This window comes from Euwallacea similis, chromosome 16 (genome assembly GCF_039881205.1).
Source record: "Euwallacea similis isolate ESF13 chromosome 16, ESF131.1, whole genome shotgun sequence".
In the NCBI taxonomy this organism is placed as follows: Eukaryota; Metazoa; Arthropoda; class Insecta; order Coleoptera; family Curculionidae; genus Euwallacea; species Euwallacea similis.
The window spans coordinates 3200964-3216710 of NC_089624.1; the positions used below are offsets into that span (position 1 = coordinate 3200964).

General features: G+C 31.5%; 2 protein-coding genes across 3 annotated transcripts in view; both read right to left on the reverse strand.

Annotated features, from left to right (window-relative positions):
- Positions 1-8195, reverse strand: part of LOC136414194 (uncharacterized) — a 37070-nt gene extending 28875 nt beyond the window's left edge. For both annotated transcript variants that reach the window (XM_066398068.1, XM_066398067.1), the window contains exon 1: positions 7659-8195. In XM_066398068.1, the coding sequence (XP_066254165.1) occupies positions 7659-7875 (217 nt within the window). In that variant the 5' untranslated portion in view covers positions 7876-8195. The remainder of the gene's footprint in view (positions 1-7658) is intronic.
- A 71-nt stretch (positions 8196-8266) lies between these two features.
- LOC136414208 (selenoprotein S-like) lies at positions 8267-14257 on the reverse strand. The gene is made up of 5 exons (XM_066398089.1): positions 14144-14257; positions 11424-11642; positions 10913-11019; positions 10525-10654; positions 8267-10136 (listed from the first exon to the last, which is right to left on the reverse strand). Coding segments are annotated over exons 1-5 (546 nt in total). The 5' UTR covers positions 14145-14257; the 3' UTR covers positions 8267-10047.
- Between the last annotated feature and the right edge of the window lie 1490 nt (positions 14258-15747).

The following is a 15747-nucleotide window of genomic DNA, read 5'->3' on the forward strand; positions in this document are numbered from 1 at the left end:
CGTCTTATTCCACTATCCTGAAAATGGTACCACTTTTATTATTGGTTTTCAAGCCGCTGAGAGCAGCGGCAACTATCTATCAATCTAACTTAGTAATTATGGTTGTCTTCTTTTAATTGTACCATAAAATTTGTTCCTCCTAGGTTAACCTTAATACTCATCGTTCAACACCTGCAATCACAACGGGAAAAGTAAAAATTTTAATTAGCCAGTAGCAACTTTAGTAGTTTTTTGTAATTCTTTGCCTCAATGTTAAATAATTGCTCATTATGTTGTGATAATTGACATGTGCAATTATCGACCTCAGTATAAATAATTGGATCAGTATGCTTAAATTACACAATCTTGTGTAAAAGGTATGACTTGCATTTTTCCAGGAAATGCTTCCTGTTGTGCAATCTTCCCTTTTATGCATTTTCATAGTCTTACAAATTTTACTCGACTGTTTCGTTAACCATTCTTAATGTAGAGAAGCGTCAAAAACCTGGTCGATAAGCCGTGTAAGATGACCTTGCGCAAAACGTGTTTATTTGCTTTCTCAGTGTTATCAGCGTAGACATTTTCAAAGTCAAATACAAAGTGGGAAAACATTGAAAACGTCCGTGTAAACATCTTGAAAATTCCGGTGTAAATAATACTTTTTTTCCTGTAGTAGGTAAATGCGATTACTTCAAGGCGACTAACAGTCTCGTGCTGACTTTGAAATTCTTTGTAATTGCAACCTATCATCGCCAATTTATGCATTTATTTTTAATGCAATTCAATGAATTAAATGACTCAGTAAATAGTTGCATCTTGGAAGATTATTTTCGTTTTTGGTGCCAAAAAGGGCCACGTGGAATGATACTTTCGTTTATTAATTTAACGCAACTTTGATTTGAATTTTTGTGACTTTACATTTATATCTTATTAATTTTTTTGCCATTTTTCACAAAGGACCGTCCTTTCTACCTATTGCTGGAAGTTGTTCTCAAGTCTCATGTTGCTTATTATTTTCTGCTCTGTTATCTATTCTATGTATATTACAGCTGTTTTCCTCTCTCTTGATTACAAAAGCTATTTGTCTATTAAATGTTTTTAATTACAAAATATTCCTGGTGACAACACTGATTCCCAATTTAGCGTTCATATCTCTCCTTATATTCCCTAATTCGGCATAAATCTTTATGAAAATTCTCTTTAATTCTTATGTTAGATTATACAAGGTGTTTCGAGATTAGTGTGTAATAACCTTTATCAGCGTATCATTGAAGAATTCACTAGTATTGAAGTTATTAGGGCAATTTCATCAAACCACTCTAAACATTTAACCTTTTCTATTATTTGTGTTAGTGAATCACTAACATTCTGGTCTGACAGCTCGTGTCCGGATCCCACGGTTACCATTATGATATTCCCAATTAGTTGTGGTAAAGATTATTAGTCAATAACGTCATTCGTGATAAGGCTTTCTTGGACTTAAATCGAACACTTACTACGTGGTCAGTGTCAGACAGAACGAAGTTCAGGTTAAACCTAAAACCTGTTTTTCTGCTTTGCTTCAGTTAAATATTTCCAAAGAGGGGAGGTACACCTTATTTTCATTTACTTTGTGGAATATATTATAATAATTTTTTGCATTACAAAATCATAAAATGCTCCTATCCACCAATTTTTATATCTTTCCATTCTCAAAAATAATTTTTGTAAACTTTAAATTTTGCCATCCACGGGCAAAGTCCTTATTAAATGTAACTGATAATCTAATTGTTGTGTAATGGTATTAAAAATTACTTTAGCTCAGAATCTTAAAACTTTTTAGTTAAGAGTATTTCATATCGTACTATTTACAAAATGGCTTAAAAAAGTCATCTCCTTTTTTCATGGTCGTTGATTGATTGTCTGCGTTGTAGTTTAAGCCAGAAAAAAAATAATGAAAAAGGATAATTCTCCTCATACAAGCACAACTTCGACTTTAGAAAAACCCTGTATTTCTTTTTTTAGATCCTCATGTTAAAAGTAAAATTTGGGGCTCCTTATAGACACGTTTTCTTTTATTCATTCTTTTATACCATCCTCCTCTTCGTTGTGTCTCAAGTTCAGGAACATTATCAAAGAATGATATCTGTTCTTTCTCTTCATTCAGTGTTTTATACTATTGCATTACATAAAAATTTGGGAACTCCTTACGTCTGTGATGTCTGTGATTTTGAAACTAATCTTTAAACTATAACTAATCTTTAAACGGCTCCGTAACTTCGTTTTCCTTCTCCACCTTCCATTAGTTATCGACAAGAAATTTAGGATCCATAAGTTTCACAGTTTACCCTCTGGTTTATGGATGCAGAATTTGGATTTTGATAAAGATTAAAACATTTTCGTTCTCTCAAAATCAATATTACATATTTAGTTACTGAGAAAAGCACAGTTTTATTTTCATTAATTACGGTAACCACTAACATTTTATGTAGGTACTAGACTAATTTATGGATCTCCTATAATCACATTTTTACACGCAAAGCTTGACCCAAAGATTTTTTTCTAAATGGAAACGAGGGGTTATTAAAAATCCTCGCATGGGGCGGTAAACCGTAAATGTATGGCGTTGATTAAGAAATTTACTATTTACCAAACACCTGACTACTTAAATTTTTTTATGATTACTCTTTATTTAAATGGCACAGAAATGGAGAAACGCTGGCCAAACTTGTTAAGCGACTGTTTATTATCCATTTTGAAAGTTATGAAAAAAAACATGAATCATCATGAAGTACCATCATCGTCAAAAACGTGTTACGTGCAAATGAAAGCTAGTGAATGAGCTACCAGTGTCCTCACTAGTAGTCAGAAGATACCTGGAGCAAAAATCAAGAAGATTCCGATAAACACTAAACTAAAAGACAAAATTTTTTGCAGTTTACCCCAATACATTTTCCAATTCTTAAACCAATATTTTTTTCGCACCTTGAACACGGTTTGGATGTTTCTGATTGTCTTTACATGTTCTTAAATATTATCTCATAACTCCTATCTGCTGTTATATATGAATTTGTATGACATCAAAATACGCCAAAAAATAAATCTAATGGGGTTAAGTCGGGACTTTGTGGTGGCCACAGATGTGTACAACCCCGACCAAAACATCGATGTGGAAAATTAATGTACAAGAACTCCCTTACACATATAAAGTAATGAGCATGAGCGGCGTCTTGCATAAACCAAAAACATTGTCTTTAAGCTAAAGAAATATCCTCCAAAACTAGAAGTAAGTGTGTCTCAAGAAATTTAAATACCGTTCTGAAAGAATTTCAACTGGTCTTAAAATCATATCTATTAATTTTCCACGCCATTCATCGCTCCTAGAGGGTAGGAGCAATTTGTAGCCGGTAAATTAAAACCTGTAAGATTTATTCCCAATTTATGCAATTAATAATATTTAAACGCTCTGTAGAATAAAAACGAACAACTTATATTTAATTGAATCGTTCTCTTCTTTTATCCACTAACAGACTGCTCATTGGCACAAATGATTCTAGGGCACACTGTATATAAGTATTATTTCAACTACAAATGATACTGATATCCATGTCCAACTCAACTATATACTTTCTTTTAGTCATCATCATCAACGCTTCCTGTATTCACGTCCAACATGTTTTTGCGACTGTATGTTGTTTTTCAAACATTCATTTCACAAGCACGCAAAATCGTCAATAATAAATTTATCATACCAAAAACGCTTTATTATTCTCACCATATGTTTGCCGTTTCCAAGCGGTCTGGCTTATAATATTTAGATAAACAAACATATTAGATAACTGTGTTTTTACGTGCTGCTGAGTTTATTGATACTCTAAATAATTTCAATTCAATTGTGGCACCTATTTAATATTTACTGAGTTTTTTTGCGAAAGATTTGATTCAACCTCAGCAGTTTCAATGGAAATTGGAAGAATAGGCACTACCAAACTGGAGTTGAAACTTACAATTGAACATTCACATTCTTGTAAAAGGTATAAGTCAGGAAATCCAACGTAACGTGATTTTTTTATTAACCCCTCTGAATACGTTGAAATGCATTAAACAGTAATTCGACTTTATTGTTACACCTATACGAACAACGTATGGAAAATAAAATTAAATCATCAAGACTTAAAAGTCTTAAATCAACTTTTAAATAAATAATTGTCCTTGGCCGTCTTTAAGCAAACACAAACAAGCCCAATGACATACGAGATACACTCGAGTGAAGTCGGTTAGAAATGTTATTTAAAAATGTAAATTATAGTCGTAATAAAGTTCCACGTCTCAAAAGTGAGTCACCTTATTATCATCGGATTTTGAATGAAACTGTTTCAGAAAATTTTAAATTTACTTCACTAATACTGTGCTTCGAACGCGACGACACGCAATGACGTATTGTGGAGTAAAGCTGATTCAAAGCGCCTAGAGGAGGCAATTATTATTAATAACTCAGCTAATAATGCCAGACCTAGAACACCTGAACAACATACGTAATACTAAGGCCTCAATTCCAGTTCATTCATTGAATGATGTTTACTTTTTCAAATTTTCTGCATAATCACTAGAAACCAAATTGTTTCCCCACAAACGAATTCGCACATAAACATACATTTAAATATTGTGTAGGTAAACATTTATGACACAAATATTGTTGTTATTCACTTTACGTAACACAAAACCTACTATGAGGTAATGAATGAAGGTGTGTAAAAGCGAAAAAATCTCAAGTTAATGAATTATGCACATTTAACAATCGTTCTCAATGTATATCGATCAAATTCCGGTCTCTTCAGGCCTCGAAGCCATACCAGACGCGCCATTCGCCATGACATCACTTCTAAAGTTACTGCGATAGTGTATTCCTACACGCTAGAAAGATGGCCGAAAAGATATTCTGACCTAATACTCATTGGCGAGTTGACTTCTAAAATGGTATAGTTCTGTAGTCACGAACACTAGGAAATGTTTAACGAAGAAATAAAATTAGAATTTTAGTTTCGCCTAATCAGATATGTAGCTATATGTTCCTACTACAGGGAGACCAGTCAAATCATCAGATTCGAGTCTCTTGATTTTTTTTCCTATATCGTCGGGTTAACGCAATTTTATAAAGGAAATGTGACGTGCAGCGCCACATGAAACGTTCCTTTCGAGCTCCCTTTCAACAGACGTTTCTGCTTGAGTTTTTCGCCTATGCCCTAAACTAGATATTATTGCATGAGATATAAAATATCTGACATTATCAGATTAATCTCATAATACCTAAATCAATAAAAACATATTGTTTTGTTTCTCAGTTAAGGAAAAAATTCAAATTAAATGGTGAGTATATGCTCTTGAAAATGATTAAAATTTTAATCTTTCTGTCTAATTCGGATTTAAGTAGTATAATGAAAATGATGGAAATCTTAATCTAAAAATCTCTGGAAGCATCAAACACACTTGAATTTTATAAATCATACTCATTTCGTCTTATCTTCTCGATTACTTTCTACCAGAGGTATAAAAATGAAACTTCCAATAAATTGCTTCATAGCATAAAAGTTGAGTAAGCGCTCTGATTTTATTAGGTTTCTAAATGTTTAAAGGCTTATTATTTGTATACATACTGAAAACCGATCTAGGGACGTTTGTTTACCATAGATCCAGATGAGTGGTCTGGTTTTGCTGATCTGAGAAAACGGAGTTTAAAAATATTTATCGTAAAATTCACATAAATGGGAAATTCAATCTCGAAAAAGTATATTTTGTGATGTATGTAATACCACCAATTACTCGTTTGTGGATTAAAGTGTTAAATTATGACCCTAGAGAAAATCCTTTAGAGGAGAACCCTTTAATAGCCCACAATAATATTGGAAAGTATATTCTACAGTTGATAATACTATTTATATTCACTATCATGAAATTACTACTGCCGAATTTATTAACTTTTTTTAAAATCTTCAATAACTTATTTCTACTTTGTTTAACATAAAGACCACATTTTTCAATCTAAAAAAAGTTGAATACAGGGTTAAATTCTATCAAATGAGGAATTATGAAAATAAATCAAATTTAAAAAACTAACGCCTTTCAATCTTAGTAACTAAAGGAACTTGAAGTAGGCACAATTCTATGTTTTTAAGCCAGACAAAATGATTTTGTCTAACTCTAAATACATTTAAATTCAGTGAAATTTAGTATCTTGCAGGGAAAGCCCATTTTGCGTTCTGTTTGCATGACCAGCTTTTCCACATTGCCATGTTATCCAAACTTCAAAAGAATATTCTTTGAATTGAAGATTTATCTTGAAGTTTATTTGTCAAGTCAACAAGCGTGGCAAAGAGCAATGGAAAGAAAACATTTAGAAGTTGCGCCTTGCAGAATATTATGGGCGTCCATTTCCTTGTGTAGGAATTTTTCAAAACTTCATGTATTGTGGCTTCATTGTACCAATATTTCAGTAAGTCCGATTTCAATTTCCTCAAACCCATTTTTTTAAATAAATTTTCAGGCTACATTTCAGATCCATATCCAATAACTGGTCCATTCAATACACTTCTGATTTATCAAGTTGCGGTTTTTTTCAAAGAATTTGAGGGGTTATATCCTGTAGACGTACAATAACAATTTAGTAGCTGGCCTAATGCGCCTCTGATTTCAATTTCGCCAGTTCACTAAATTGTTGTTTAAGAAGCGGACGATGATTTAGAAAAATTAAGTCCCTACATATGTACATTCAGATCTACATTTGACATGTCTAATTATTGTGACGTGCTTTGTGTTAAGAGTAGATAGACACATAATGTGTACATATGTTATTTTAATTTATTAAAAATCTTGGCTCGCCATTGAATCCAGATGTTTTCCACTGTTTCTCTTGTATAAATCAAGTGACAGTTGCCAGATTTGGCAAATGAATGAAGTTGAAAATTCAGAAAGTGTTAAATTCTAATAACCATATGTAAAATTTCTTAGTGCTTAAATGGTTATAGTTAAAAATTTAGTACATTCCTAATAAAACTGAACGTAAGCTGAATTTATAATCGCACTTATTTATTAAATTCAGCCACTGTCGCTATATCTATGGCAGAAGAAAATCTGTCTTCCATGATGAGCAGAGATTTTTAACAAGTTTAAATGACATATCGTGTTTAATCATTGAGACAATGCAATTTAACGTAAAACGTCAAAAACTGGGAAAGAATATTGGAAAATATCTTCAATTATGGAAACATGTCAAAGATTGCATGCATGCAGGTAGTAATTGGAAAAAGAAGATATTCAAACAAATACAGAAAATGCATCAAATTGACACTGAAGAATATTTTGCGATATTGCAATGTGGTTAGCTACAAAATTTCAGGCAGTATGTTACTTCTCAAAAAATGATTTTTCTAATAAAAAATAGGAATGCTTCAATATTAAACGAATCTCGAGATTTTAACCACAGTCGGGCAGCATTTCTAAAAATTTTTGAAATTTTCTGGGCGTTCTCCAAAAGCTGCCAAAAACTATAACCGATCCCTACAAAAACTAACAAAATTTCAAGTCAAATTTCTAACTCAATATTTCACGCCACCTTGACTTTAAAAAAGTCACTTACCTATAGGAAAACAAATTTTTCCACAGTTGCCAATTGGTTTAAAAAATAAGGAAATTTTGAGACTTACCTTTCCGTCTTCCAAAAGGTCCTAGGAAAGCGTTATTCTTCCCCACAATATTATCGTCAATATATTTGATCAACTTATTAACGTCCTCACTTTTTTTCACCAAACTGTTTACAGAGCCGCTCTTTTGTCTAGAGGATCTAATGGGGTAATCTTCGGGGAACGCGTACAATTTCCTGTTCCCGTAGGATTTTCTAATGGTAGTGGTGGTGGTGGTCATCTTACCATTGTCGATCGCGCAAAACCCGCGAAATCTGATTTCTAATATGAGATATATTTACCGGTAAGTATAAAGGAGAGACGCGACGTCGCGGATGGTAAGCACGTAACAAAGGCTGAAACCACAGCGACAAATGTAAGCAAACAAAACACTGCCGATCGGCTGATCGAGCTTTAGCCTGCTGGTTTGTTGCAGGAAAGCTATGCGCAGCCGCGCCAGAGCAGGACTTAAGATCGATTGAGGTAATGGACCACGTTGCCATGTGTGTGTGTGTATATGTGTGTGTGTGTGTGTGTGTGTGTGTGTGTGTGTGTGTGTGTGTGTGTGTGTGTGTGTGTGTGTGTGTGTGTGTGTGTGTGTGTGTGTATGTATATGTGTATATGTGTGTATGTACATGTGTGTGTGTATGTGTATGCGTGTGCGCGCATGTGTGTGTGTGTTTGTGTTTTAGTAATCTACACTTTTTCCAAGAATCAACAATATGAAATATGTAAACTACAATAAATCACAATGTTCCAGTAGATAAATTGTAGCACGTTTTATTAGACATCACATAAACTATCAATAATGAGGCATATGAAACACTTGTAGGTAAAACTATGTAAAAAATGAAGATGTTCCAGAATTAATCTTCCGTGAACTTCCCTAATAATGCAGATATCACATTTGTATCTCATGAGCCCCATTTGAATATGATTTTTAAAAGTAGTTATCTTACCGGCAACATTGGCGAGATTAATCAAAACGTTAACATTCTGGATGAACTGATCAGTGAGCTTCTAACTTAGGCAACTTTTCATACTATTGTGAACTTGGTTATATTTCAGTTTCTTTCCTCCATTAATGTGCTATTCTTAATAATAATAATATTATTATTAATAATTACCATTTTGCCATTACTAGAATAAATAATATCACACCAGTATACACTTATTCACATATAAGAATGAACAGTATGGGGGACGTAGAAAAATGTATACCAAGATCCGAAGTCGATTAAATAGAAAAAAAGTTATATATTTTAGAGCCAAAATGCTGTTTTCAAATTTGCATAATCGCAACTATATCCGCAGATATTCTCAAAACAAAAACGTTTTTGTAAAATGTTTTTATTTTTGCCTGACTATTTAACTTGCTGCGTTTTGCCCTTTACAATGTGGTACTATTCAATTTAAGATCCAATCTAAATTCTTTTTAAGATTTTTATTTGTCTCTATACAAATTTTTAAAACAGGCACTACTTGGCTACTTGCAAAATATTTAATTCTTTAATCAATATTTGATTTTCGATAATACGAAAACCAAATTTAATATTGTTACCTCGTCCCGGTTAGAATTTTATTGCAGTTTGCCTAATTTCTGTGCATTTAGGTTCAATCAATCATTAGGTTACGAACCTGTATGTTCGTCCTGTTTCACTGTCTAATGTTCTTAATGTAACAGTAAAAAGATATGTTACCTTCGTTTAGAAGCAAATGGCTTTCGCTTTGAACATTTATTGTAATGCATTCTTGTTTTATAGTGTTTTCGTTAAATATGGTTCGTCTTTTGCCTATAAATAAAATGTATTTGTACTAGGGCCTTGTTTTGGTTAAAATTCTTTGTAATCAGATTCCTTATAAATCTATTTGTCGTTAAATATAAGTTTCATTATTCAATGAAATTAATAATATAACCCAAATTGCTAAAGAATTTTGATCAGGCGTAATGGCAAATAATTAAATTATAGATGAATACAGTCATAAACAGGCCCCTAATGGTACAACTCAATAGGCATATCAAAATACAACCTAAAAAACAATAAAATCATTACATATCATATGGTTCAGAATGAAATTTAAAAAGCCAGCACCGTATTAAAAACATTAATTAAACGTGAGCCCAATTAACAGCTACTAAATAATATTAAAATATATATTTAATAAGAAACCGTACAATACCGCGAATATAAGTTTTTACATGGTTATTCAAAAGCAGAATTATTATATTTAATAATTTTTTTAATTTGGTAAACATTTAATAAAATTTTATACGCTTTTACCACCATTACCTATTGATAAATCTTAGTGGTAGTCACATAACAAAAATGTAACTTGATTTTTGCGTGTGTTACCTTTTATAATCATAAAATCGGATAATGTTAAAATTATGTTAGGTATTATTTAAACTTATTTATTTTCCGCATCCACCTCCTCCACATTTACTCTTCTTAGGTGGTCTGTAGTTGGATGAATTTCCTGAGCCCATTAAGGGATGATATTCTAAAGACAGAACTTTGATTTAAAAAAAATACCTATTGCTAGAAACTACATTGTTCTTACTAGTTAAAAAAAAGTACACTCCTTCAATTTAGAACTCTTAATGAACTTCTGCTTTTAAACTTTTCTCTGTTCTCAGATATTTACTCAATATGTAGGTACATAAAACCAGAAACTAAATTCTGCTAAAGTACTAATTACTGCTAATCGGTGATTATTAAAGAAACCTCGCAGTAGGTGAACCGCAAACGTACTGCGTTGATTAAGCAATTTACTATTTGCCATTAAACCTATGATTAACAGATGAATTGAGTCCATACCTCTTTGTGATTTTTGAACGCTTATATTGCATTTTCAGTAAAGAAAGTACAGTCATCAACATGCTACCCACCTGATCTTAAAGATTTCGATTTTTTAGAAGCAGCGTTATCACCTCCACTCTCGTTTCCACCCAGTGTGTGTCCAGGATTATTCGACTGATTCAAAAGATTAAGCACTTCTTGTCTTTTTCTTTCCTCCTTCTAAAATAAAATAAATCTAAACAAATAATTTATTTTGAATTATTATAAGCTTATTAAAGAGAACAAGTCGAGCTACAACTTGTTTACTACATAATACAATGAAAGATATCGACAGATGTAGATTCTTTGAATAAAAATAAGACAAAAAAAAAAAAATGAATGTACATTTGCGAATGCCCCCTCGCTTCCAAAATATTTATAGAATGTTAAAGTCAAACAAATTTTTCAATAACACAAGCAACAATTACAAAAATATACCTTTTTTAGTTTTTCTTGGTATTCTTTGGCTTGAAGATCATACTTTTCTTGTAGTCTTTGAGCTGCTTCTTGTTGAGCTGATACTTGTGAGGAGAATAAATCAGGATCTACAAAAAATTGACAAAAATCTATGAAAAGAATGTACAGTGCAAGACTTAAATTTTAATTGAATAATTCAAAACTCAAATAGTGATGAAAATACATGCTACTCATAACTTCACTCCTGATTTAACTTGAATCTTAATAACTCATAACAAAGTTATTGTAGTTTTGTCATCTTCTTCACAAACCATACCACCGAGTTATTTGGAAAACTGTATAATTTGCCTATCATTATTTTAAGTTTTTATAATCATTGGTGCGTATTTTTTCATGATTTTCTTGAATCTGACAATTATATTGCCAAAGTTTGGAAATATATGTAGGTAATCCCTTTTTCAGATGAATAAATGATCGAAAACCTATTCAATTAAAAAATTAATTTATAATTTCCCCAAAAGAAATTACTCACCTTTATGATATTTGGCAGCATATTTTGCATCCTCTTTTGAGTTTCTATATTTTCTATATCTCTCACAGGCTTTTTGAAGCAACAATTTCAGAATCCTTGTATAGGCATAGTATATTATTATTCCCACAAAAAGCATGTGCCATCCATAGGTTTGAAATATGGACCACATTTGTGCGAAATTGTAGACCATATTTTGGTAACCTTTTCTTAAGTAATCCACTGTAAAAAAAATTACCTTCATTACAAAATCTAATTACACCTACCTGGTGACCAAATTCCTTTTTTTACAATGGCAATTTGTTAAAACGGTTTCCTATTAACAATCACATTATTTTGTAAGTTTTTGTATTAATACAGAATTTGATGGAATATGCAGCCTTTATGGAAATTAATTTTCCTAATAATTAATGGTCTATCTAAGCTTTTGAATTCAGGAGATAATAATAGAGTACGATTATATTCTGAATGCAAAACAGAAAAAAAAACTAAGAACCGAATAATCCCCAAATATAATTCCAGATATAATCCCTCAAATAAATATTCTTAAACTACATTTTCTGTCATTAAAATAGGTTGTAGAAACAGGCAATGAAACAGAAAACCAAGTATGCACATAATGGCAACTTTTTTATAAGTTTCTAGTCCAAGGAAAAATACGATTGACTAAAGAAACGTATCTACCTGAAACTTGATTCTTAGACAATCCCTAATGCGCAATTTAACCAATACGTATTCAGAAAATGTAAATTAAATAGATTTAAAGTTATGTAACTTAAACATAAACGCTTAATTCGCAACTAATGCGCATTCTGAAGAGGTTAACAACCCCCCTTTTTTACTTTTGACATTTTTATTTTCTTTATTGGAATATTAAATGTATAAAATTAGACTGAAAATAAAGTGCTACTCATGAAAGATAAAAAAAGGGGGGAAAGAGATGCGTTTTATACTCCCCTTCATTATCGTGACAAAAACTAAAACTTGGTAAAAACATATAAACAAGGGTGATTTTTACAACGTATGTCGGAAAAATGTGGTATATTAAGACCAAAGCGACATAAACATGAATGAGCCTTATAAATCATATATTCTATACTACTTTTTATGTGACTGTTTCCTATTAAGAAACACATTTATATTAATAATGATAAATTAGAATATGAATAAATTTAGCTCCGAAATTGTAAAAGGTTGATGCACCTCACAAACGCCTGTAGGCGCCATTTAACGTAAACCTCCCATGTAGAAATTTGGCAAATTGTTTATTTAGCTGATTAAATTTTTCCAAATTAAAATAATATTACCCAATAAATGTATTAATGTTATAAAATGGAGGTATTGAAATATTAAAGGATTATTAGTTTCTGCAACTTTTAAGCTGGAAATGGATAAAAACTATTTTGGCAGTTAGTATTGCTAATATCAAAACTTTATTGATTTTGAATCAGTAAAGCTTTTTTACTGATTCAAAGTCAAAAGATTTGATACTATATTAGTGTAATGATTGACTCATTTTGTCCTTAATAATCAATGATAAACAACATGTGATAACAAGCGACTAATGACACTGTTAATATCAGAGAAACATGAGTTGAAAGTCACAACATGTTAACTGTTATTGCTTAATTTTCTTTGAAGTTCACAGTTTCTCAGGCAAAATGCACAACAACAATATAAAATAATTGTTCTGCTCATTATAGAAGTGACTTAAATGAGAGTCAACATCTACTTGCTGTATCCTAATTAAATGGATCTTTTTATACTTGAAATTGTAACTACAATATTTTTGGCATATCTTCTCAGCATGTGCAATAGATGGATAGAAGAAAAATGAAAAATATTTAGGCTAATAAGATACATATATTTTATAGATGAGATATTGTATTGATTGTATATATGTATTGACAAACAGCCACTTTATTTCTTGAAATATGTAAGCACAGCCAATTGTGGTGTCTTTGTGGGTGCCATTTTAGCTGGTAGAAATTAAGTATAAGATAATGAGCATAATTAATTTTGATTTTTTTACATTTTGGACCATACAGGTCATACTCTTGAAAAGGTACTGCAAAGCGTTTAGCATGTTTTAGAATCCAATTTCAGTAAATTAAACAATAAGCAATAAATTTAGAAGTAATTGTAAAACAATGTGTTCATAGTCTGGAGCAAAATAAGAAATATACATAGGGATAGTGCTTGATTAACTTTATTAACAAATTTTCTGTTCTCAATAGATTTCTGCAAAAGAACAAATTTGTTTAAAAAATCAGACTGGAATGATTAAAAAATTATTGAAAATGTACAAACACCAGTCAATAAGAATTAAAATATAACTACTAAACCTGTAAATTTTAATGAAGATCAAATGGATAGAATTAAAACATTTAAGTTAGTGCAACACTAAAATTAGTTGCTTTTATTTCTTCATTAGGAATTTAGGTGTCTAAATGTCTCTTCCACAATAGAATTTTGAGAAAGTTACATGGGTTAACTTGATCACAATTATTGAGCTGTGTAACACCATATTATTATTGGTTACTTGCTTGGCATTTTGAGAAGTACTAGGTACCTCTTTATCAAACTTTGAGGCAAAACTCCTAGCTGTACCCTTTGAGTGGGGAAAGTACATACAATATCATTTAAGACTATAGAAATTTTTTAGACCAAAATGAAAATTAAGTGCTTGTTAATTGTATTTGTATTTGATTGTGTATACTTACTTTTATAAATTTTAATTAATAATATTCCAATAGAAAACTAGAAGTAAATATTTCTTTTTTACGTAAAAGTGTCTTTTTTGTAATATTTTTCTTCTGTATTGTCATTTTTTTTCTATATATTTGTTTACCTTTAAATTAGACTGTTATAGTGTTTTCAGGTTACTGCTCTCGACCAATTCAAAGTTACTCGATGAACGATTCACATATTCGACTTCAATAGGTCAATTGCTAACAATACAAATTGATTTTTTAACCTTCCAAAACACTGATCTGAAATCTAGTTTCGAGCATTCTCAGTAGATCGCAAAATTCTTCACAGAGTGATGCAGTTGGGGTAGACCTCGGTAATGAGTTTGGCAGTATTTATGGCACCCACCTATGTTCCGGTTCTCACTCGATTCTTTAACCAAAGTTGATAATTTCAGATTCGAATACGATCGATCCACGTCCTGACGTCACGGATCATTTTTGAAACGATCGCAGGTTGAACTAAGAACTGTAAGCCAAAAATGCTATTAGGCACTGACGATTTATGACACTGACAATAGGGACAACCGCATCATATAAAATTGACAACAAACACTGATTAACAAGTAAGGAAAAACATCGATAGTTCGATTCTCTCGATAACCCCTCGTTCAATATTTACCTTTTATTAGCTAAAGTAGCGGTAATTTATCAGAGCTCGTAAACTAGTACATGTACGTCAATGAAGATTGAAGGAAAACGTTTTCGTTTTAGGTTTTACCCAATATAAGAATCGTATATATTTATTTTATATACTATATATTTGTATTTTTCACGTTCCCACAAAAAGTTAAAGTTTAGGAGTAATTTTAACACATGAAAAACTTAATTTGCGAAAACTTAAAAACTGTGAAACTAACAGTGTTTCGGATCTTTAAAAATGTATGCAAACTTTCATACCATGAAAATAGCAAAAAGTCGATTTCTTCGCACCCAAGCAAAGAAATTATTTTTAATATTTTAAGTAAGATAGATGGTTACATATGGGACCATCCATCATCTTCAGAGTAATTCTAAATAACGGAGCTTTTGTTCATAACGTTAAAATTTGGTAGTTTAAAAGCCCTTTGTGAGTAATTTTATGCTCATGGTTCACAATGGTGTATATTTTATACTAAATATTTTGACTCATCTCAACACCTCCAATTATTTTATTTATTACCGATGCCTTTACCTTTGACTTTTGACCATTTTGCATTGCGTACCACTGCATCTATTATATATCTGTGACAATATGATAGAAGAGAAAAAAAATGACTGACGTTATTGACCTTTTTGTCTGCGTGGTAAGGTTTAAATTTATGGCTTATTCGGGTACCCGCACCAGTACACACTCAGTGTGACAACATGACCGACTTTCTTTATTATCTTTGTTTGTTTATCACGTGTGGTAAAAATTCGCGCAATGTCAGCGCAATAATAGGTGAGTAATCTGAGGAACTTGCCATTCTACAAATTTTAAGATACTCTGGTAGGCCAGGTAATCTCTAACATAATGGTCGCTTGATTGTTTGCTTTGATCTATCAGTTCTTAAGTTAATTGAGCTTAAAAATTTAACTGGGAAAATTCACAGGAA

What these genes read in the sequence shown, in the direction of transcription:
- LOC136414208 (XM_066398089.1), bottom strand. An exon ending in TGCTGCCAAATATCATAAAG is followed by an intron (nt 11,020 to 11,423) that starts GTGAGTAATTTC and finishes AATTTTTTGTAG; the next exon opens with ATCCTGATTTATTCTCCTCA. An exon ending in ACCAAGAAAAACTAAAAAAG is followed by an intron (nt 10,655 to 10,912) that starts GTATATTTTTGT and finishes ATTTTATTTTAG; the next exon opens with AAGGAGGAAAGAAAAAGACA.